We start from the raw sequence: 25,040 nt of genomic DNA, 5'->3' as shown, positions 1-25,040 counted from the left end.
AATGTTTGATGTGTGGTGTAATCAGATCAAGCTGTAGATAACATGTTCTCATACTGTATATTGTGTTTATTCTGATATTTGAGAATTTCACATTATATTTTATGGTTACAATATTTACTGTCTGTAGCAGCAGCTGTATACAGTTGTAAAGTTTCATGTTTTATGTTTTATTGCAGCTACAATTAGGGACACCTTGCTTCCTGCTTCCACTCATCACACACACGATTGAAGAAAGTTTACCGTTACTCACCTTTTCATGTTTGATTCCCTTACATTGATATGTATTCATGTGTTTAAACATATGTAGCCCTACTTGTGAAGGACACATTTGTTGTTTAGTTTGTTTCATGAAGCAGGACCATTCTTGACAAAAAACTGGTTCTTTATAGCAATGCCAAATATGTTTATTGATTCAGGCCGTTCCCTGATTAAATACTATTTTGTAAAGCATTTTAATGCTGTTACTGATCCAGGTTAAATAAATAAACAGAAAACAGCACAAGTAACATTTTAAACTTTAATATCGTGATACAGACAGTCCAAAAGCTGAGACAGATAACACTTGTCAGCTGTAGTCTAAATTGGTGTGTGTTTTCAAAGCAACATGGGATAATTAATCAGACCCATTTTTTGTGTCATCCTCATCTTCTGCAGTGTGACAGCTCTCCATACACTTTGCCTTATCTTCAAAGTTGTTCAGGTTGCCCAGACACCCTCCATAGATGAAGATCTCACAGGTCATTGTGGAGGGGTTGTAGAAGTACCTTTCCATGTGTGCCCTACAAGCACCTGCTTCTGGTGCTTTTTTACAGTCCTCTGCAGGGAGAGAGAGAACAGGAAGGGGAAGACAACGTTAGTTAGAACTTTAACATCAGATTCAGGATCTCTAATGTACTACCATACAGCACTCAGTTAGCCTCACTGCACATCAAGTGTACCGGGCTAAGTAAATGAATCTCTTACCTGTTGCATTGAACAAGGTTCTATCGGGCATACTTGAAAAGAGCAGAGTTAGATTGAAGTCTTCCACGTTTGCAGGAGCCACGGGATTCACAGGTTTCTCCACCTGTTTCCGAGCCAAAGACAGACAGTCAGACAAGACATTTGAAAACTTTTATACAAATATTCCACTAAACATTCAATTAAACATGTTTCAAGATAAGGGTAAAACACGTTCTAAATGTTTGCACAGCAGATCATTAATATAAAGAACCAACAGCCATACAATATTCCACAGCAATGTACATGTAACCAACATAATGTTTAGTAAGAGGTCAGCCAGTCACCTCATCCTCATCAACGTCTGCCTGGATGGTCCACGTGCACCCCAGCAGCAGCAGTAGCACAGAAAACACAATCGTTTTTTTCTCGTTCATGTCTGTCTTTATGTCCAGCTGTCTCTTCTAGAATTGATGGAAATATAGCCCCCTTGTATTCTTATTCTCCTTATTTCAGCCCAGGCAGTGCATTGACCAATGACTAATGGCAAAATAAAGACGTGAGTAAAACATCAACCTATTGTGTAATGGCCTGGTTGAGCAACTAAACACATTGACACTGGACTTCAGACATCAAATATCTAACCATTTGTTTTTCACTGGTAATGTCAACAGAATGTTTCAGGGAAAATGTGTTTTTGAGGCCACCCAGTTAGCCAACTATCACCGTCACTGGAAGCGTACCTTAAGTGTACGTTTTATTGGCTTATTTTAACAATTTGATCGCATTATTCTTTCCGATATTTTTGCAGATCTGCTGTGAGCTAGCTAGCTAGCGTAACTAACGGCACTATGTCTGGACTGTTAAAGTCCTTTTTGAGTCGGACCAACTGGAAGCAAGTGAGATGAAGAATGTTTCTGCACTCAGAACATGTAAACTTGTACCCTCCTGTTACATTCAGGGTCAAATTGACCCGTTTGAAAGTTTGAAAATCTACGAAAAATACTTTCAAGTATTTTTTTTTGTATGAAACTTCTTCTCCTTACCTTAATTAGTGCAATAAACAAGTAAAATGAAAATGGTTCATGTCATGCATTTGGAACCCCCCCCTACATGTCTATATCACAGAGATGGTATTCGGGTCAATCTGACCCGGCAGTGAAAGTGGAGGCTAAAAGGGGTCAGAAATGCGCGTACACACACACACACACACACACACACACACACACACACACACACACACACACACACACACACACCAGTGAAAGTGGAGGCTAGAAGGGGTCAGAGGGCTCAAATGGGATATACGGTATATATATCGTAATTTTCCACACACACACAGACAGACAGAGCGAGAGAGAGAGACAGACAGACAGACAGACAGACAGACAGATACCCCGCACCTGGCAGTGAAAGTGGAGGCTAGAAGGGGACACACTACCCCACTCGAACACACACACACACACACACACACACACACACACACACACACACACACACACACACACACACGTTCTTAATTGCTGTTACAATCAAATACTTTCAATACAAATCCTTATGACTAATTTGGCTTGATTCTAAGTGAACGGGTCAATTTGACCCTGAACAGAAGAGGTGTCTCGTCTCTATTTATCAACATCAACCAATTGGAAAAAAAGTTAGAACATTTTAAAAGTAATTTAAAAAATGATATGTTATGCAAAACTAATGTATTTTATATCAAGGTTTTTCCAATGTAAAAAAGAATATGTATATGTTTTGTGAAAAACGAGTGACTTATTCTAATGGAACCATGATCTGTGAGAGGTGAATAACACAATTGCACTAAATATTGATTTCATTGATAGTAATAAAAGGTACAAACTATGTACAAAAGAAAATGTGGATTTTGGGGCTTCTGACAATTTTTGGATAATTAAACATTCAGTGGGTCAAATTGACCCACGAATATTATTGCTGTTACAAAAAACGAATATAACAGGAGGGTTAAAACAAATCACAATTAAAAAATGTGCTTACTAATATGTTTTGTGTATGTTTTTTTGTTTATAGGATTAACTCAAATTAATATGGCTGATTATCCTGTAAAATTACTTAAGGGTGGAGGTAATGAATTCTACTAAAACTTAAATTGGTAAAGCCCCAATGGAAGAATATCTTCTTACATTAAGTACATCTCCTTAATTCAATATACTGTAAGGTGTTGTTTGTTTTATACAATGTTAAATAACATACTTGATCTATGAAAATCAAAAGTACTCATTGTAAACAATTATACACAACCTATATGCCCATGCTATAGCACTTTTAATATTTTGTATTATTTTACTTTAACTGCAAGATGCTCACTGTGGATAGGAGACATGAACACTGACATTAGAAATATGTCAATGTAGAACTATTTTAATTGAAAATGTCATCTAAAGCTGTCCTATTATAACTTTTATAATACATACATATTTTCTGTTTGATTGTTATTTTTTGATTGCATTTTCGCAATGAAATCATAATATTGGATGAAAAGGACTCAGATATTGGTTAGGTAAAAAGGAATTGAGTGATCCAACCAAGTTTTACAATCATACCTTAGCTTTACTACCTGAACACTAACATATGAGTGATGACTGTTACTTTAATATTATAACAGGTATTAGTTAAATACAAATGTACTGCTGCAATTCTCAATATACAGATGGTTCTGTTTTCCAACACAATACCTTTGAGAAATACTTTAGCTTAGTTTATTTACAGCTCTGAAAAGACATAAGAGAGATAAGCTGAAATATAAATGTCAACACTTTTATTGAACATTAGTTGAATCAATTCACACAATAAGGTGGCAAACATTTAGGCCACTGGTCTCCGCACTGCTTTTCAAAAGAAAATTCTCCCCTGAGATCTGAAATCTGGAGTGCAGTTCTTGGAGAAGTCTTTGGCCACTGAAGAGCAAAACCCGGTGGCGGCTCGAGATCGCTAGAATTTGAAAATACACAACCGGAGAAAATCTGCCACTTCCTTATAGAGCCCCTCCTCCAACACACACGAACGCGCACATGACCAATGAGGGCACGAGATAAGTTTGTGCCCCGATGGAAGGCTGACAGGCAGGTAGGCCATCCAGTTATTTTAGCCGGGACGGCTAAAATGATTGGTCGTACTTTTTACACTATTACGGCTTCCACAGATGACATTTTTTTATGGATTTTTTGTCAAAGCACTTAAGATATTCATTGCTATCGGGATGTTAAGAGCATTCCATGGAATATAACAAAAAGTGTATCTCGAGCCGGTTTCTCAAACTTACCTACCCTACCTTTAATAACACATTTGTCTCTTTTCTTGGTTGGATTATAACTAAAGCTTTGACATAATTCAAGACAATGGAAAGTTGTTGCTGAACAAAACTGAGAGCAAATACATTAGATGAAGCTATTTGTAGGGTGTCATATCTTGACCTACAGACTTTAACTTCTTTACCATATCATTGTGTGGCACATAAATAAATACTTTGCAAACAAAATCTCATAACTGCCTTTATTGTTATTCAATGTTGTGTTTTTTCTCTCACAAGTAAGGTAGCAAAACATGGTATTTCCAGGCTTCTTTTCCATATAAAACATTTTTTAAAACTCAAGAAAAACATTCCAAATAAAAGTAAATAGAACAATAAGGGAAAACGATAATAATCATAACAAACTAATCAAATAAAAGCAATACAAAGCAAATAGGTTTGAGCAATTGTGGTGTTTTTTTTAACAGTGTTGTGTTGTGTGTCTTCCTCAACAGAGGGACAGCAGCACACCTTTCATTGGACTGAAATGAACAACACTACTCCAGAAACAGTGGGTATGTATCACTTAGTTTACACAGACAGTTCTTTCATTATTCAAGCCCACTCACATGAAGGTAAAATGTAAAGGGATGCTGGGTATACAGAAGGTAACCTGCTTTAATATACAATGGCTATAAGGCACGAGTATTCCCGTTATATTTACCATCTATGTATCTGTAGGAATATAATTCAGGAACAAAAACTAGAATAAGTGATGTATAATAAGATGTTTTCACTCCTTTGGACTGTATTATATATGCCTAAAACAAAATATGTTTACTGACTATAAACAAAAAGGTCCTAGGTCATTTGAAGTCATCTCTTTTATAGTGACAGATAAATGTGGTGCCACTGTGTAGTTACTGACTTTGACTCATGTCTGTAAGTAGCTTTGTTTACAATTTGTTTCTTAGCAACATTAGTTTTTCTGTACACAATGAGCCCACGGGGTGCACAATGATATCATCAATCTTGTTTCACTGTCTGTCGGTATGTTTCATTTGGATAGAAACCAAGTTGTACTCAATTCTGGAGAAGGAATTGACATGCATCAACGCTTTAACAAGCAATGCATTTTGCAAGTGCTTGTACTCTCCTTATTTTCAAGATTCAGTCAAAGCACCTGTTGAAAGGTTTTTTAGCTCCAACAACCAAATACAAAAGGAGAGAAGTACTTGTAGAAGAATGTGATGGCATCCTTCCAGTGGAGTTAGCCCACTCTCTGCCAAGTCACACTGAAGCTGTTCTGGTGGCTGTAGTGACACCAAATGCCCCATTTAGACACTTGATCTTTGTGTTTCCTTTATTTTGGCAGCTGCCTGGCAACAGGCAGTTAGGCCCGCTTGTAGATTTAATATCTGTCAAATTGTATTGAAATGTATGTATCACTTTTATTGTTTTTTCAAGAGCTGGTGGATAGGATAGCTTAACAAATAACGCATAATTTAAAAATGATACGTTACATTTTTTCTTCAAATGTTCAATAGTCGTGTAATATGAATTCCACGGCCTTGCCCTGGATATGCATGACAATATGAACTCTCCTCTGCTCTGCCTCCAGCTGTGTGCCGCCTGCCGACGTCTGGGCCTTCGACTCCACCGTGGGCCTCTGCGTGCAGTACAAACAGGGCTTCTGCCAGGGCAACGCCAACAAGTTCTACAGCAAGGCCGAGTGTGACGAGTACTACGGGGTGTACAATGATATCATCATTGTACACCCCGAAGTAGGACCATTCTTGACCATTTTATTTTAAATGGTCTTTTGATAGGCTGCCACACTGGTTCTTTATAGCAATGCCAAATATGTTTATTGATTCAGGCCATTCCCTGATTAAATACTATTTTGTAAAGTATTTTACTGTAATGCTGTTACTGATCCAGGTTAAATAAATAAATATACTTAAAAAACAGAAAACAGCACAAGTAACATGTTAAACTTTATTATCGTGATACAGACAGTCCAAAAGCTGAGACAGATAACATTCACACAGTGTTTAACACTTGGCAGCTGTAGTCTAAATTGGTGTCTGTTTTCAAAGCAACATAGGACAATTAATCAGACCCATGTTTTGTGTCATCCTCACCTTCTGCAGTGTGACAGCTCTCCATACACTTTGCCTTATCTTCAAAGTTGTTCAGGTTGCCCAGACACCCGCCATAGATGAAGATCTCACAGGTCATTGAGGAGGGGTTGTAGAAGTACCTTTCTATGTATGCCCTACAAGGACCTGTTTCTGGTGCTTTTTTACAGTCCTCTGCAGGGAGAAAGAGAATAGGAAGGGGAAGACAACGTTAGTTAGAACTTTAACATCAGATTCAGGATCACTAATCTACCATCAAGCACTCAGTTAGCATCACTGCACATCAAGTGTACCGGGGTAAGTAAACTCATCTCTTACCTTTTGCATTGAACAAGGTTATATTGGGCATACTTGAAAAGGGATTGAAGTCTTCCACGTTTGCAGGATCCACAGTCGGATTCACAGGTTTCTCCACCTGTTTCCGAGCCAAAGACAGACAGTCAGACAAGACATTTGAAAACTTTTATACAAATATTCCACTAAACATTCAATTAAACATGTTTCAAGATAAGGGTAAAACACGTTCTAAATGTTTGCACAGCAGATCATTAATATAAAGAACCAACAGCCATACAATATTCCACAGCAATGTACATGTAACCAACATAATGTTTAGTAAGAGGTCAGCCAGTCACCTCATCCTCATCAACGTCTGCCTGGATGGTCCACGTGCACCCCAGCAGCAGCAGTAGCACAGAAAACACAATCGTTTTTTTCTCCATCATGTCTGTCTTTATGTCCAGCTGTCTCTTCTAGAATTGATGGAAATATAGCCCCCTTGTATTCTTATACTCCTTTTTTCAGCCCAGGCAGTGCATTGACCAATGACTACCCTGCTTAGACCAGCTTAAGATGGTTGCTGGTTTTAGCTGGTGTTAGGCTGGTTTAGTTGGTTTACCAGGCTGGACAAGCTTGCCAGGCTTGTCATGCTGGTTCAAGACCAGCCTGGCCAGCTAAACCAGCATAGAACCGCTCTGACAGCTCTGTCTACTGGGAAAAGCGCTAAAAGTCAACACTGCACAATTTCACCCAATCTGAGAGTAAAAGCTTTCTTGAAGGTTCGTTTTGCTTTCTTACAACGTTACGTTAATGTTAACTTAACCTTACGTTTGTTAGGAGGCTATTGTTACTTCCCTAGCTCTAATTGTAAAACACATCTTAACATCCATCAGCAATCAATAAAACAAATCATCCAACACAAAATAGAAGAAATCTGGACCTATTCTATTTCTTTTTATACAACAGCATCTATTGGGACTGCTCATTGATGTCATCAAGAGCCATTGAGTCTACCTTTTGTAGTCGGTCTCTTTTTTTTTGTTATCGTTTATTTAGCAGGGACAATGCACATTAATGAACACTTAAAACAAGAAAATGTAAATAGTGTAAATATGCCGGATTTTAGCTTGGAGCTAATTTCCATCCGCAGTCCCTCACATAAAACATTTAAGAACATGACAATTATACACATAGCAAAGACAAATACATGATATGCAAAAAGTGCAAAAGAGCAAGAGCAGCACACACAAGTATTTATGACATGGTAATACAATATAGCAGCAACGACATATAAAGTGCAAGAGAAGATAAAAGAGATACATAAAGTGCAAGAGGAGAAACCCCAGTATTAAAGTGCATTTAGCGGGGATTACACGTCTGTTTGTTTCTCAACCATTCTTTGAGTTGACCTTTAAAACTATTGAGAGTGGGACAATCCCGTATCTCAGTTGGGAGGCTATTCCACAATGAGCTGCCTTTAATGGAAAGGACATTTTGTCCAAAAGTGGTCCGTCTACGGTGGACCTCACAGTCTCCTCTGGTTTCTGACCTAGTGCAGCGTCCAGTGTGTTTTTTGTGGATGCATTCCCCTAAGGGAGGGGGGCCAGTCCATGTAAACATTTATAAAAAAAGCACATACTTTTAAAAGACTTAAAATTGTCAAAGCTCAAGAAATTGTGTTTATCAAGGATGGTACAGTGGTGATATGAATAAGGCTTTATGTCAAACACCTTGATAGCTCTCTTGTACAGCTGTTCTATTGGTTTCAGGTTTGTGGCACAAGCAAACGACCAGTTTGTAAAACAGTATTCAATGTGGGATAGAATCATACAGTGGAGGTATGACTTTGCAGCATTGACAGTTAAGAAGGGTCTGATTTGTTGTTTGTAAAATGTTGCAAGTTACGTTTAACTGTAAGCAAATGTTGTTCAGCCAGTGTTGAACCTTGTCCAATGCATTAGAGAGACAAGATGAGATCATTTCAGTGTTTTTCCCGTGTATAAAGATGACCGCATCATCGGCATACATTTGCACATTCAACTCAGGACATACATTAGGCAAGTCATTAATGTACAGTGAAAAAAGTAACGGTCCAAGAATGGAACCTTGTGGAACCCCAACAGGGTTTATAAGGTAGGGCGATTGTGCACCGTTGACCAGAACACACTGTTTTCTGTTCGATAAGTAGGACTTTAGCCAATGTATAGAAACTGCAGAAAAATTGAAATAAGTCATCTTTGTAAGTAGCACTTGGTGGTCAACTGTGTCAAATGCCTTCCTGAGATCAAGGAAGACAGCACCTACATATGGGCTCGTAGCCCATTCTAAGGGCTCTTAGAATGTTTATAATTTCTTTGTCTCTTAACATTCCTATAATAATTTGTTTTTTTATTGTTGGTATTGTTTTGTTCTTTATTTTTGTTGTGAGAATCACTTTGTAATTGTGTAAGTGCTATATAAATAGTTATACTAATATTAGTGTTGTTACCATCATTACTATTATTAAAAATGTTTTCTTTGTTTTCTTTATTTATCGCTGCAGAAAGGATCATGCCAGCCCACATCAAACACCTGATCAAGAACTTGTGAATCTTCGGGCAGAAAAGATGAAAACACCTGTTCAAAGTTCCAGTTTCCTGTACATCGAACCATGCCTGTACTCTGTTCCACATGTCTTCAGTCAGTTCTGGACCCCATGACTCTGTTCCACATGTCTTCAGTCAGTTCTGGACCCCATGACTCTGTTCCACATGTCTTCAGTCAGTTCTGGACCCCATGACTCGGACACTAGTTCTACCAAGGCTTATTAGAGGTAAGAGTGGTAGGAGAGGAGTGGAGTTATCTTTGTATTTAGGCTGCAAGTCGACAAAGGTGATCAAATGCTGATGCTAATAATGATCCGATTAATTTGATATTGATTGTCTGCCAATACCGAATCCTGATCCGATTCTTCTATTTCCCAGATAATACAGCTGCACCGTGTACACTAGCTCTATTGGTTTTTGCCATTGTAATTCACCATAAGCAATTGTTGACTGTAACGTCTATGCCAACCAACTGTAATTTGTAATGTATTTTACCATAATTTAACGGTCAAGTTCTGGCAACCACAGCAGCCCAAATGTTAACGTAAATGTCAAGTTTTCTTTTTACAGTGTACTTATATCTGTACATTTCTTTTCACTTTGCTTCAAGGATTGGCTTCAACAGACAGAAATGCAGGCCAGATTGGGAAAGGCTGGACGCTACACAACGGGAAACATTATGGACATGAACAAGGAAAAACAAAAAACACTTTCTTTGTTGCCTTTTTCTTATCATACATAGTGTTACTGTTTTTGTTACCATTTAAATATTGAATTCTATTTATTACTTTTTTTTTAAATCAAATGCACCTGTTTTAGATCATATATATTTTTTTTTATGTATAGGTTGATTTGCAGGTTGGTTGTTATTTGTATAATTATTGTATTGTTACTGTGTATTTTATTACATTAACTAGCTATTTATTGCTATTTATTAAATTAAAAATACTGTTATGAACACTTTACAATGTCTTTATTTTGGTAGATACCAGAATACATGACACAATCAATCTTTGTAATATATTTATGTTCTCTGTTTAAATAATCATACCAGTATTTAAACAATGTATCAATGTGTCACTTGGAATCCCGGTAAGCTTCCAGCATGGTATATTTAATACTATTATTCAACATAAGCTGGTGATAGATGGATGCTGGTGACCAGCCCAGCATACCAGCATACTATGCTGGTCTATGCTGTTTTTTTTTAGCTGGCCAGGATGGCTGGTTTAGCTGGTGGCCGGTTTAGCTGGTTTAGCTGGTGCACCAGCTAAACCAGCTAAACCAGCCACCCTGGCCAGCTAAAGTGTCCAAAACCCCTCTAAACCAGCCAACCATTCCAGACTAATATCTACTGGCTGCTCAGGCTGGTCAATTGGTCTATGCTGTTTTTTTCAGCAGGGTAATGGCAAAATAAATTTGTGAGTAAAACATCAACCTATTGTGTAATGGCCTGGTTGACATTGACACTGGACTTCAGACATCAAATATCTAATCATTTGTTTTTGACAGGTAATGTCAACAGAATGTTTCAGGGAAAATGTGTTTTTGAGGCCACCCAGTTAGCCAACTATCACCGTCACTGGAAACGTACCTTAAGTGTACGTTTTATTGGTTTGTTTTAACAATTTGATCGCATTATTCTTTCTGATATTTTTGCAGATCTGTTGTGAGCTAGCGTAGCTAACCTATTCACTTCAGATATAATGACAAAACACTTCCATTTATTACAAAATAGACTTTCTCTGCCAACATTGACAGTTGGCCAACTTTATAATCCCCTAAATCAGGGGTCTCCAACCTTTCTTCATCTGAGAGCTACTTTGAAAAAATGAAAGTGGCCAAGAGCTACTTGCATCACATCGCTTACATTTATTCACATAGCCCTCATCAGTTGAATTAAGCTATACTTTTGTACACGTGTGAAATTGCAATACCTAAAGCTTATCAAAAATCTTAACTTCACATCAAGGTCCAAGAAAACAAAGATTTCTCACATATTATTATGGCCCACATAATAAGTACATCACTGAACATTCACATAAGTGTCCTTAATCACCACCTTACAAGCATTTCACTCTTTTGTTAGTGAGATGAATGGCACTGCATGCAGTCCACCATACAGGTGTCTGCTGGAGTGTACCCACTTAGGTTCACTCTAATAGAGTCATTTAAATGTCCATCAGTCAGTCTTGTTCTGTATTTAGATTTCATTCATGTCAGAAAAAGCTGCTTCACAAAGGTATATAGAACAGAACCAAATAAAGCAGACATTTTCAGTGCTGCTTGGTGAATGTTCTATAGTTTTCGGTGTCTACAAGGCTCCAGAAATGTTGTGAGTTTTGCTGAGACTCAAGCTGAACATTATTTTGGAGATCTCCACAGGATTGACACTGAACAGTTGTTCAGCCATCTTTTTCTTCTTCTTCGTCTTGACATTAAATTATAAACCATAATAAATCAAGTGTATAGGTCTAGCCTCCCTATATCTGTGTGTGAAAATGGTTCCATCCTCAAAAACAAAAAACTAATACTTCTGCAGTCTAGCTGCAGCTTCTAGCTACGGTCTTCTGTTAAAAAAAAGACACTGAATGTCCTGAATGTGGCATCACACACAGGACTTAAGTCTGAACACAGCAGACAACAGGAGTATTTACAACAGCATTATAAAAACAAAAATAGTGCATGTGGGTGCACACTTACCTTCTCTGTCTTACTGTTACATAAATCCCATGAATGTATGAGATTAAGTTAGCTTCATATCTCAATCAGTGATTAAGTGAATAATAAAGTTTCTATCGGGTTACTATCAGCCTGTCACTCATTATTTTCAGGGAGGGGGCGGGGTTTGGAGGAACAGAGGAGACGGTGATCGCGGAAGCTTTCCTCCTGCCTTCACAAACTTTACACAAGTATTTATCAACTGAAAATAGCAAGAGGACATTCATACTCTGCAATCCAAGACTTGATTAAATCCACCAAAAACCTGACATGACGATAACGAGTGTTTTTCAAAAAACACAAATCCCTCCCTGTGTGTCTCTGAGCCGCAGCGGCAGGGCCTGATTCAGAGCGGGTCATTCTGCTGTTAGTTCTGGACTGGTGTTGGTGGAGAAAGCAGACTGCTCCGTGTGTGTTGTCGCTGTGCTGCTGTCACGTCTGCTCCTTGATCTCTGCGTCACCGACCATTTGATATTCGTGTGACAGAAAAAATTCTAAAATAAAAAAACGTTGTTGTCCAGCCGCGGCCGAAAAATCAATAAGCAACCTTACTACGCTATAATCGATAATCGAGCGGCGAGCTACTGAAAAGCTGCCCGCGAGCTACCGGTAGCTCGCGATCGACGTGTTGGAGAGCCCTGCCCTAAATCATCAAGTGCTCCGGTCCCAGATGTGTGTTTCAATTTTTAGTGTCCCCGTATCTGTTGTGTTATCAGTTTCTTTTTTATTTGCAGCTTTTTGTAATTGAAAATGTCTTCTTAATACTACACGTGTTGTCAAGTTAGTGAAGAAGTCCTCATTTGGATGTATTTTGGTCATTTGTGTTTTTTTACATTTACATAGTTTTTAAATTGCAGCAGGTTTCTCCTAATGGAAGTGATTTGGGCCGTTTTTTAGCGCGTTTGCACGAGTCGGCCACCGTATCTCACTCTTAACAACAGGGTTCTTTGGAATAACTTCCATATAATGTTTACTCATTCAACTTAGAGCTGTTTATTTATCCACATTTTCTACAGCTATTGTGAAGATATTGTTACCATGAAGTTGTTTGGCAATGATATTCAGTGAAAACCTGATACTGTGATAGCCCTGAGGTACAATAAGACACAATCATGCAGGATTAACAATAATTTACATGTTACTGATTAGCTACTCTTTCGTCTGACTCATTAGTCTAATATTATGTGTATATCTACAGCCAAGTCAAATGTTGCGCAGAACTTATCTTTGCTGAAGGAGTAACATAAGGACATGCGGGGGAACCACAAAAAAAACAAACACATCAATGCCTTATTTGGGTGGAAATGGGGGTAGAAGAAACAGAGAGGCTGAGAGTTACTGATTAGCTACTCTTTCGTCTGACTCATTAGTCTAATGTTATGTCAGGGGTTAAATTGGGATTTGATATGTGGGGGGGCTCTGTGTGGAGGTTCGGGGGGGGGGGGGGGGGGGGGGCTATACTGTGTGAGGCCCTAAGTAACTGCTCCATTATCTGTATCATATCGGAGCAGAGACACACGTTCACTAAGCCGAAAAACTGTATCCGGTCACACAGATCTGCTATTTTAAATTAAAGTCAACACATATCGACCTTAAATATAGTCTATATTAAGAACGAGAAAAGTTTGAACATATATATAGTTTTTTATAAACATATGACAAATGTGCGAGGGTGATGAAGTCAGAGAACCCTGGCCCAATTTAACCCCTGGTTATGTGTACAGCCAAGTCAAAGGTTGGGCAGAACTTATCTTTGCTGAAGGAATAACGTAAGGACATGCGGGGGAACCACAAAACAAACAAGTTACACGTCAATGCCTTATTTGGGTGGAAATGGGGGTATAAGAAACAGAGAGGCAACAAGATAGATGTATTGCCTTTGATTCAGACATTTTACACACAGGCTAACACAACATATTGTTAAGATGGAGAAAGCAATGATTCTGGTTTCTGTGCTGCTGCTGGGATGGACCTGGACCCTCCAGGCTGTCCCTGTTGATATGGATCAGGTGAGTGGCTTAACTTAACATCTGTCCATAGAGGATTTTCAATCATTCTTTCTTTTCTTTTTTAACTGTCCCTTGAGGTTTGGCTTTTTTGTTTTATGTTGATACATAGCATCAGTGAAATAACATATTTGTGATGCTGCTAACCAAATTGGAGAACGAGTTTGAGGCTATCTTAAAGCAGGTTCCACTGAATGTTATGTTTTTCATCTATACGAGTTTTGAAATGTCTTGTCTGGCTAAGTCTGTCTGTGGCTGTGATGCAGGTGGATGTTCCTGTGCAGCCTCTTGCTACTGTGGAGGTTCCTGTGGAGCATAATGCTACTGTGGAGGTTCCTGTGGAGCATAATGCTACTGTGGAGGTTCCTGTGGAGCATAATGCTACTGTGGAGGGCCTTAACGCAACTCTGCCTCCGTTCCGTACTGTGGAGAGTTATGCTGCTGAGGTTCATATGGAGATTATTGCTATTATGAAGTTGCCTGTGGAGAATAATGCTACTGTGGAGGTTCCTGTGGAGAATAATGCTACTGTGGAGGTTCCTGTGGAGCATAATGCTACTGTGGAGGTTCCTGTGGAGCATAATGCTACTGTGGAGGTTCCTGTGGAGCATAATGCTACTGTGGAGGTTCCTGTGGAGCATAATGCTACTGTGGAGGTTCCTGTGGAGCATAATGCTACTGTGGAGGGCCTTAACGCAACTCTGCCTCCGTTCCGTACTGTGGAGAGTTATGCTGCTGAGGTTCATATGGAGATTATTGCTATTATGAAGTTGCCTGTGGAGAATAATGCTACTGTGGAGGTTCCTGTGGAGCATAATGCTACTGTGGAGGTTCCTGTGGAGCATAATGCTACTGTGGAGGTTCCTGTGGAGCATAATGCTACTGTGGAGGTTCCTGTGGAGCATAATGCTACTGTGGAGGTTCATGTGGAGCATAATGCTACTATGGAGGGCCTTAACGCAACTCTGCCTCCGTTCAATGCTGCAGGTAAGAGATCAACTCAATTGTTTATCTGTATACCATTGTATTTGTTGCAGTGAGCAATGAAAATGTGTACTAAATGGAAGAGAGATCATGATACTGATGTTAGAGTCAAGTCCTTACTAATATGTGTCTTCCTCTTTCTGTGCTACTTCCTGCATCTCTCTCTTCTTTTAGAGGACTGTCAGAAAGACCCAGCGATCGGTGGACCCGGACCGACATGTTTGGCACACATTGAAAGATACTTCTACAACTCCTCCTCAATGAACTGCGAGATCTTCATCTATGGAGGGTGTGGAGGAAACCTGAACAAGTTTATAAATGACGCAGAGTGTATGGATAGCTGTCACCCTGAAGGTGAGGAGTGAGATACAAAACATATCTGAATACATTGTACATCATTTTTTAAATTGTTGTTTTCTCTCAAGGTTTTTGAAGAGGTGCCCAGAAATGTTGCACATTATCACATATTTAATTATTATCATAAAATAAAGATGTACTGTGAAGCTTAAAGATGCATAGCAGGGCTGCCATAATGTTTAATATGGTCCCCCAGATATTTGTAGATAACAAAATATGCTTAATATATTTTTTCCTTTTCACAGCAGAGCTCCCAACGGCAATATGTCTGGACTGTTAAAGTCCTTTTTGAGTCGGACCAACTGGAAGCAAGTGAGATGAAGAACGCTTCTGCACTCAGAACATGTAAACTTGTATTAAAACAAATCACAATTAAAAACATGTGCTTACTAATATGTTTTGTGTATGTTTTTTTGTTTATAACTCAAATTAATATGGCTGAATATCCAGTAAAAACTTAAGGGTGGAGGTAATGAAATCTCCTAAAACTTAAATTGGTAAAGCCCCAATGGAAGAATATCTTCTTACAATAATTACATCTCCTTAATTCAATATACTGTAAGGTGTTGTTTGTTTTATACAATGTTAAATAACATACTTGATCTATGAAAATCAAAAGTACTCATTGTAAACAATTATACACAACCTAATATATATATGCCCATGCTATAGCACTTTTAATATTTTGTATTATTTTACTTTAACTGCAAGATGCTCACTGTGAATAGGAGACATGAACACTGACATTAGAAATATGTCAATGTAGAACTATTTTTATTGAAAATGTCATCTAAAACTGTCCTATTATAACTTTTCAAACATATTTTCTGTTTGATTGTTATTTTTTGATTGCATTTTCGCAATGAAATCATAATATTGGATGAAAAGGACTCAGATATTGGTTAGGTCAAAAGGAATTGAGTGATCCAATCAAGTTTTACAATCATACCTTAGCTTTACTACCTGAACACTAACATATGAGTGATGACTGTTACTTTAATATTATAACAGGTATTAGTTAAATACAAATGTACTGCTGCAATTCTCAATATACAGATGGTTCTGTTTTCCAACACAAAACCTTTGAGAAATACTTTAGCTTAATTTATTTACAGCTCTGAAAAGGCATAAGAGAGATAAGCAGGAATATACATTTCAACAATTGTATTGAACATTAGTAGAATCAATTCACACAATAAGGTGGCAAACATTTAGGCCACTGGTCTCCGTCCTGCTTTTCAAAAGAAAATTCTCCCCTGAGATCTGAAATCTGGAGTGCAGTTCTTGGAGAAGTCTTTGGCCACTGAAGAGCAAAACCTGGAGATGGTGCTTCCCTTCTTTGGTGGTTTCATCAGGTGGTTTTTGAAAGTGGAGACAATATAGTCTACCACATCTGGTCTTTCTAGACACAATGCAACCAGCACTATCTCTGCACTGCCCCACTTCTTGCACAGGTCCTTGTGAACGGCCTTGTCGTGGTGTATAAAAGTGTCAGAGGTGATTTTGAAATCTGTTCCTTCCACTGCAGCCCATATCTTTTTTAACAGGAGCTCAGTGGTGGTCTCTGCGTTTCCAAAATCGCTGTAGATCTTTGCTTTTCTGAAGGTGCGGGAAACCAGATTCTCCACAAGTTTCCCGACAGACTTTTTGTGGTTCTCTGCATGTGCTGCTGCATCCTGCACCGATCCGGCACCTGTCTTCTCAGATACTACGATTCTGGGTGTTTGTAATACTGACATGGTGTCTTTTATAGCCAGTGTGACCCTGTCAATGTGGATGGCAGCCTGTGTATTCAACCACAGCCACATCTGTACCTTGAAGTGCAACAGTTTTCCATGTATTTCACGGGACATAGTATCACGTGGTGGGTGTACTAAAATCCTCGTTACTCCTGGAACAATGTCAGTAATCATCCCCTCTGTGCAGTAATTGTAGAGAAGATCGATGAGTTCTTTTCTCAAGACTTTGCTGTTGGAAATATCCTGCAATCTGCGAAACACAAGCTCATTTCCCTCTTGTTGTTTAGTACCATCTTCTGTCAGAAGGAGAGAATCAACCTCAGCAAGGAAGGATTGCATTGAATCCTTGCTTCTCACTTGGTATTCGGGGAACAATTGAGCCTTATATTGTGCCGCGATTTGATGTATTGCCAGTTTTGCAAACCACGTGGCAAAGAAAGTCTTTGTCTTGTATGCCACTCCGTTCAAGAACAGTTTCTCTCTGTTTTCGCTTGTCTTTTTGGATGTTGGTCTGGTGCTTGCAGCAGCTTTCTCTTCCAGACTTGTAACATCTTCAACAAGTACATTGGCAATTTCATCTGAAAGTATTTTACTTTTCAGGGAGATTTGATATTGCAGCAGCTCACACATAGAGTCTGTCACATCATTTAGAAAAGGTTCTGTCATTTGAGTTAACTCTTTCCTTATACATTTCTGGAGAGCTTTAGTTGTTGCAATCAAAACTAGAGCGTCCTCGGATCTTCTTGAGACCTTATTGGGGGTTTCTGGTTTCACAAATGTGGCTGACTGGCAGCAGCCATCAATGTTTTCAGCCTCCTGATCTTTCATTCTCAATTCTCCAACAGTGTCCACTTATATGGAGTTATCTTAACTCGTTCTAGATATTTGTGTTTAAGGTGTGTCAACTCTGTTCAACTCCTGCAGTAATGTGAACCTGGGCTGAATTCTTTCCCTATCATGTTCACAGCAGAACCTTAGAATTATATTATAGTACTAGATCCATACCATAGAATGTTCCTCTACATTCCAATCCCAAATGACATTACTTTTATTTTTAGACACCTTTTTTATGACACATAGAATATACAGTTATTGACAAGTGGGGTATTTCGAATTTGTTGGAGAATTAAATGTTTAATTCGTCTTGGGCTTGTCTTAACCAATGACCTTTTTTTAGGCCTCCAACCAAAAACCCATTTGAAAACACTCAAGACAAGGGAACCCAAAGTGCTAAAATGCTTACTCCTTTACGGGTGTTAGGACTCATTCCTACATTACTCTGCCTTGTTGTGAAATGTTCTTTATAAATAAAGTTGCCTTGCCTTGCTTTGCTGTGCTAAGCATGGGTAGCATCCTTTGACAGCTGTTTCGGTTTCATCATCATGATAGTGAGTCGGAGACATTCACGTCAAATCAATTGGATGCTGATTAAAATTCTCATTGACAGTTATCAATCAACCGCAACGTACTAAAATAAAATGCATGCTTTTAACTTCTTTTCTCTATTCGACTATTATTCAGAACATGACTATTCTGAATTGGATACAATTTGTGTAAACAGCAAATGTATGTTTGGATATTCTCAATAAGGCCAATATGCTGGTTTATGGAGAATTCTTAAAGTATACAGCACATTAGAATATGCGTATTTGAAATAATACGTAGTATTTTTTAATAAATAAATCAAAAGGGAAGAGTTAGCTCTGTGGCCAGTTGTTTACTGGTTCACCAGTTTTCACCCCAAATAATAGGCTTCTGTACACCAGTGGTGAAAGAAGTTCTCAGATCCTTTAAAAAAGTAAAAGGGGCTACGGGTGGGGGGAATATTTCATCTTTTAATTATTTTTACCATCAATTTGTAAAAGACACATCACAAACGTTTGTTTTTTTTCTCAAAAATGTAATCCATTAATATTATTTTGTTATTTGAATTAAGTCCTTCAAGATGTACATTTAGCCAGCCTTTCTTTTGCAAAAAAAAGAAGAAAGAGTTGTGATACACAAATCGGGAGGCCTATGTTTTTGTGGACTTTTCTTTGATCCTTCTCTTTTGAAAACTAAATCATAAACTAACCATTTCAAATGTTTAATTTTGTAGGTTTTGTGAAAAAAGCCCAAATATTTCCCTTGACCAGAGGATGGCAGTATAGTGCACTCTCAGCCTGCAAAGACAGCTTCCGCTGAAAACAAGCAAGAGAGTAGAGCAAGAACTTCCAAAGGGTTACCATAGAGCAGGGGTTTTCAAAGTGTGGGAAGGTGAGCCTCCCCTCAGAGAATATAAGAACAGCCGCGCCCCCCCTCCCAATTATTATTGCTATTATTATTATTATTATTGTTGTTGCTATAATGCAGGGGTATTATTATCCAGTGGAATGCCCTTACCTACTGGCCTAGTTAAATCAAAGTGGTTACTTATTTTTGTCTGGGCAGTGTAGTTTTACACACCATCTTATTTGACTTTCTCAGGGCAGACCCCCACAAAGAAAAAAATATATGTACACACGTAAGGTCATCATCTTAACAGTTTTTAATGCTCGAGTCATCCTGGCTCGCCGATAATAAATTATCATTACACCTGGGTAAAACAGAGTCCATTCTCTTCGGTTCGAAACATAATCTCAGCAAATCCGACGACTTCTCAGTTGCAGTGGGTGACATTATTGTCACAAGTAAGAAGGAAATTACATACCTAGGATCTATTCTTGAGGCAAACCTCTCCTGTGACAAAATGGCATCCAATGTAATAAAAAAAGTCAATCAAAGAACTAGATTCCTATACCGGATCTCCTCTCTGGTAAACAAAAACACCCTGAAAACTCTGGCAGGAGCACTCATTCAAGGGTACTATGACTATGCTTGCACGTCATGGTACCATAGCACCTCCAAGGCGCTAAAAACAAAACTTCAAACATCGCAAAATAAACTGGTCAGACTACTGCTTGACCTTTCATCTAGAACCCACCTCACCTCTGCCCACTTTGACAACCTAGGATGGCTTAGAATAGACGACAGAGTACAGCTACTTGCAATGGGCCTGGTCTACAAGATCCACTACACCTCTATGGTACCCATGTACATGTCAAAATTCTTCCCAAAGGTCAAGGAATACCATGATCATAACACCAGAGGGAGCTCCACAAATCATGTAAAACCCAGATTTGGCACAAAAAAAGGGGAATACACGTTTCGCAATTATGCCACATCAAGGTGGAACGCTCTTCCCACAACTGTAAAGGAAAGTAAAACTATACTTACCTTCAAAACCTCTCTTAAAGAGCACCTTCGGGGGAAAGCATTGCAAAACTGGCCCCGGTAATGGTACAAATCTCAACCTGTCGTACAATGGACAGCTTCCCCCCCCCATCTATGTATATACTCGCATTTTAGACTCTGTTACTAACTGTATATCTGTAGACTTGGTATGTCTTAAATGTCCGGTTAGGATGTATTAGAACGAAATCTAAAATGAAAATTGTAAATAATCCATCTGTATGTAAAAAACCACCTGTATGTAAATTGTAAATAAGCCATCTGTATGTCATATATGTCTTATATGTCTTAAATGATATGATGAATTGGAAATGGGGGACCCTGATGTAAACAAGACGAAAGTCTTTCTCTGGTCTGCATCCCCTTAACAATTGTATGTTTTGAGCTGTACTGTACTGTACCCAATATACAAGCTGTTAATAAACTTTTCAATCAATCAATCAATCCGTGAGCAGAGCATCAAGTTGGCATGCCTATTACAGCTGAATGCGGCGATTACCATCTTGTTCAGCAAAACGCCTCACAAACGTATTAACATCCAAAGCTTTAGTGCGTTTTGATTCAATGCTGAGCACAGCCAAACTTGACAGTCTCTTCTCTGTCATTGTAGACCGCAAATACCTTATTCCTTCCGTGTACTTGGGTCCGAATGCTTCTCGTTTTCTGCCGCCCGTTCAAATGAAATCGCCGCCAATCACATTTCCTCGCTCGCGCCAGGGTTACAAGGCTCGCGTCTTGTGCTGCATTCACTTGCACTCGGACATCAGGGATTTTCTCTGATAAATGTCCGATGAGCCACAACTTTTATTTCAAAACAAAGCTGCCAACTGGGGTGGCCAGACGCTGTCTCCTCTCTCACTTTAGGTAACTTCACTAAAAATCGATCCATGTTGCCGCTCGCATAAAGTTAGCTGAAGTTAACGAGCTAGATTTCATTGTTTCTCTTTATTTTTTTCTCACGCTGCGCCTCCCCTGAAGCTCTCTGGCGCCCCCCAGGGGAGGCGCGCCTCACACTTTGAAAACCGCTGCCATAGAGACATATATTATATTATATATACAATAACTGTATTGATCACAAACAATTTCATATGGTAATTTAATCACATTACACCGTTCCATATTATCAGTTTCTCCCCAACAGTGGAAGTTATATTACAGCAGACCACCAATAAAAACAATGGATGACTCTGTTAGTTGTTTCTTGTTTGTTATACTGTTATCTGCTGAGGTAGTGCTTCTTTGCTTCTTGAACAAATCTAAAATGATTTTCCAGCTCCTTATTTCAGACAGGCAAATAGACGGTATGGTACAGTCAAGTCAAGTTATTTGTATTTATATAGCCCTATATCACAGAAAGGACTTTTTGAAAGACTTGTTACTCCTAATGTTTGATGTGCGTGTTGTGTCCCAGTAATCAGATCAAGTAGTATATAACATGTTCTCATACTGTATGTGTTTTATATATTCTGATATTTGAGGATTTTCACATAAATATTTTATGTTTACATTATTTACTGTCAGTAAAAGTCTTGTAAAGTTTCATGTTTTATGTTTTATTTCAGCTACAATTAAGAACACGTTGCTTCCTGCTTCCACTCATCACACACACAATTGAGGAAAGTTTACCGTTACTCACTTTTTCACGTTTGACTTTTTTGACATTGATGTTTATTCATGTGTTTAAACATATGAAGCCCTACTTGTGAAGGACACATTTGTTGTTTGGTTTGTTTCATGAAGCAGGACCATTCTTGACCATTTTTTTTTAAATGGTTTTTTGATAGGCTGCCACACTGGTTCTTTATAGCAATGCCAATTATGTTTATTGATTCAGGCCGTTCCCTGATTAAATACTATTTTGTAAAGCATTTTAATGCTGTTACTGATCCAGGTTAAATAAATAAATATACTTAAAAAACAGAAAACAGCACAAGTAAAATGTTAAACTTTATTATCGTGATACAGACAGTCCAAAAGCTGAGACAGATAACATTCACACAGTGTTTAACACTTGGCAGCTGTAGTCTAAATTGGTGTGTGTTTTCAAAGCAACATGGGACAATTAATCAGACCCATTTTTTGTGTCATCCTCATGACGTGTGACAGCTCTCCATACACAGTAAATTTCTCTGAGTAAAATTGACTCAAATTGAAGAAAATTTTACTCTAAAAATATAACATTTGGTCCCAACCTATATAGAGTAAAATGTACTCTTTGTTCAGAGTTGTATTTTTAGAGTTCATTTTACTCTATTATGTGCTTAGATTTGACTCTGCTTAATGGTTATTTACTCTATGTAGTGTATATTAAAAACAACTCTACTGCCATTTTACTCATAATAGAAGGTCATTTTTACTCCCAATCGAATGTAATTTCACTCCAACTAGAAGGTAATTTTACTCCCAATAGAAGGTAATTTTACTCAGAATAGAATAAATGAACCATAATGACCTTTACAATAAAAGAGGTCAATACACCAAAGTGCTTAAGGAACATGAGTGTGTGTGAAGCTGACCATTGAGCGGCCCGACCAAGCAAGGAGGCAGAGGCAGAGAGTTCAAATACAACCCGGTGTGGGCATTTATTCCTCTTTGTGGTACAGGATACACAGCCTCAATATGACTGTCTCACGTGAACACAGTCACCAGCCACCAGGACCTCACACACACACACTAACAGGAAAACAGAACCTAAATACACACAGGACTAATCAAACCAACAAGACACAGGTGAGGAGGGAGGAAAAACACAGGGCACCAGGTGAACACAATCACCAGCAACAGACAAGACGGGAGGGGGAACACTTTTCAAACTAAAACAGGAAACAGAGACAGACAAACTAAAACATAGACAGATCGTGACTAATATATGCATAAATGACATATAATCACATGCTTCCTGTGCAATGTTTTAGCGTGGAACAAATGAATATACTTCGCCAATAATGAAGCTATATAATCCGTAACGGAGACCGAGATCTATGGCCCCAGAGATCACCTCCGTTACAGCGTGGTCATGGTTTAACTCCAATAGAATTGACTCTGCATTTTTTATCGCACTCTAGAAGCTATGAGTAATAAATACACTCCAAAATGATTAAATATCACTATTTCAGAGCAAAATAGTAATTACTCTGGAAAAAATACTCACCAATATTTCCTGTGTACACTTTGCCTTATCTTCAAAGTTGTTCAGGTTGCCCCCACACCCGCCATAGAAGAAGAAAGTACCTTTCAATGATTACGTATGGCTGACAAAGACCTGCTTCTGGTGCTTTTTTACAGTCCTCTGCAGGGAGAGAGAGAACAGGAAGGGGAAGACAACATTAGTTAGTACTTTAACATCAGATTCAGGATCTCTAATCTACCATACAGCACTCAGTTAGCCTCACTGCACATCAAGTGTACCGGGGTAAGTCAACTAATCTATTACCATTTTTTGTGTCATCCTCACCTTCTGCAGTGTGACAGCTCTCCATACACGTTGCCTTATCTTCAAAGTTGTTCAGGTTGCCCCCACACCCGCCATAGAAGAAGATCTCACAGGTCATTGAGGAGGGGTTGTAGAAGTACCTTTTCATGTATGCCTCACAAGGACCTGCTTCTGGTGCTTTTTTACAGTCCTCTGCAGGGAGAGAGAGAACAGGAAGGGGAAGACAACATTAGTTAGTACTTTAACATCAGATTCAGGATTTCTAATGTACTACCATACAGCACTCAGTTAGCCTCACTGCACATCAAGTGTACCGGGGTAAGTAAACTAATCTATTACCATTTTTTGTGTCATCCTCACCTTCTGCAGTGTGACAGCTCTCCATACACTTTGCCTTATCTTCAAAGTTGTTCAGGTTGCCCAGACACCCTCCATAGATGAAGATCTCACAGGTCATTGAGGAGGGGTTGTAGAAGTACCTTTCCATGTGTGCCCTACAAGGACCTGCTTCTGGTGCTTTTTTACAGTCCTCTGCAGGGAGAAAGAGAACAGGAAGGGGAAGACAACATTAGTTAGTACTTTAACATCAGATTCAGGATCTCTAATGTACTACCATACAGCACTCAGTTAGCCTCACTGCACATCAAGTGTACCGGGGTAAGTAAACGAATCTATTACCTATTGCATTGAACAAGGTTATATTGGGCATACTTGAAAAGGGATTGAAGTCTTCCACGTTTGCAGGATCCACAGTCGGATTCACAGGTTTCTCCACCTGTTTCCGAGCCAAAGACAGACAGTCAGACAAGACATTTGAAAACTTTTATACAAATATTCCACTAAACATTCAATTAAACATGTTTCAAGATAAGGGTAAAACACGTTCTAAATGTTTGCACAGCAGATCATTAATATAAAGAACCAACAGCCATACAATATTCCACAGCAGTGTACATGTAACCAACATAATGTTTAGTAAGAGGTCAGCCAGTCACCTCATCCTCATCAACGTCTGCCTGGATGGTCCACGTGCACCCCAGCAGCAGCAGTAGCACAGAAAACACAATCGTTTTTTTCTCGTTCATGTCTGTCTTTATGTCCAGCTGTCTCTTCTAGAATTGATGGAAATATAGCCCCCTTGTATTCTTATACTCCTTATTTCAGCCCAGGCAGTGCATTGACCAATGACTAATGGCAAAATAAATACGTGAGTAAAACATCAACCTATTGTGTTGATGCCTGGTTGAGCTACTAAACACATTGACACTGGACTTCAGACATCAAATATCTAATCATTTGTTTTTCACTGGTAATG

General features: G+C 38.7%; 2 protein-coding genes across 32 annotated transcripts in view; one reads left to right on the top strand and one right to left on the bottom strand.

Moving 5' to 3' along the window:
• Positions 1 to 503: 503 nt before the first annotated feature.
• On the bottom strand, positions 504 to 24,868 carry LOC117476419 (U-actitoxin-Avd3h-like). 3 transcript variants are annotated; one of them, XM_034122958.1, is made up of 4 exons: positions 24,721 to 24,868; positions 24,437 to 24,500; positions 24,086 to 24,256; positions 504 to 645 (listed from the first exon to the last, which is right to left on the bottom strand). In XM_034122958.1, the coding sequence occupies exons 1-4, from the start codon at positions 24,808 to 24,810 to the stop codon at positions 614 to 616; spliced, it is 357 nt and encodes a 118-aa protein (XP_033978849.1). In that variant the 5' UTR covers positions 24,811 to 24,868; the 3' UTR covers positions 504 to 613. The 3 variants fall into 3 exon arrangements, with proteins under 3 accessions (XP_033978849.1, XP_033978848.1, XP_033978850.1); XM_034122959.1 differs by lacking the exon at positions 504 to 645 and adding an exon at positions 22,308 to 22,369 and having other exon boundaries at positions 24,068 to 24,256; XM_034122957.1 differs by lacking the exons at positions 24,086 to 24,256; positions 24,437 to 24,500; positions 24,721 to 24,868 and adding exons at positions 964 to 1,066; positions 1,287 to 1,559 and having other exon boundaries at positions 504 to 816.
• LOC117476402 (probable serine/threonine-protein kinase kinX) overlaps positions 13,807 to 25,040 on the top strand; it is a 33,228-nt gene continuing 21,994 nt past the window's right edge. For 15 of the 29 annotated variants that reach the window (XM_034122908.1, XM_034122933.1, XM_034122912.1 and 12 more), the window contains exons 1-2: positions 13,807 to 13,945; positions 14,209 to 14,862. In XM_034122908.1, coding sequence (XP_033978799.1) covers positions 13,862 to 13,945; positions 14,209 to 14,862 — 738 coding nt within the window. In that variant the 5' untranslated portion in view covers positions 13,807 to 13,861. The remainder of the gene's footprint in view (positions 13,946 to 14,208; positions 14,863 to 25,040) is intronic. The other 14 variants (XM_034122925.1, XM_034122929.1, XM_034122927.1 and 11 more) reach the window with 14 other exon arrangements.

Source organism: Trematomus bernacchii, unplaced genomic scaffold (genome assembly GCF_902827165.1).
Source record: "Trematomus bernacchii unplaced genomic scaffold, fTreBer1.1, whole genome shotgun sequence".
In the NCBI taxonomy this organism is placed as follows: Eukaryota; Metazoa; Chordata; class Actinopteri; order Perciformes; family Nototheniidae; genus Trematomus; species Trematomus bernacchii.
This window is presented reverse-complemented; position numbering and strand designations above follow the sequence as displayed.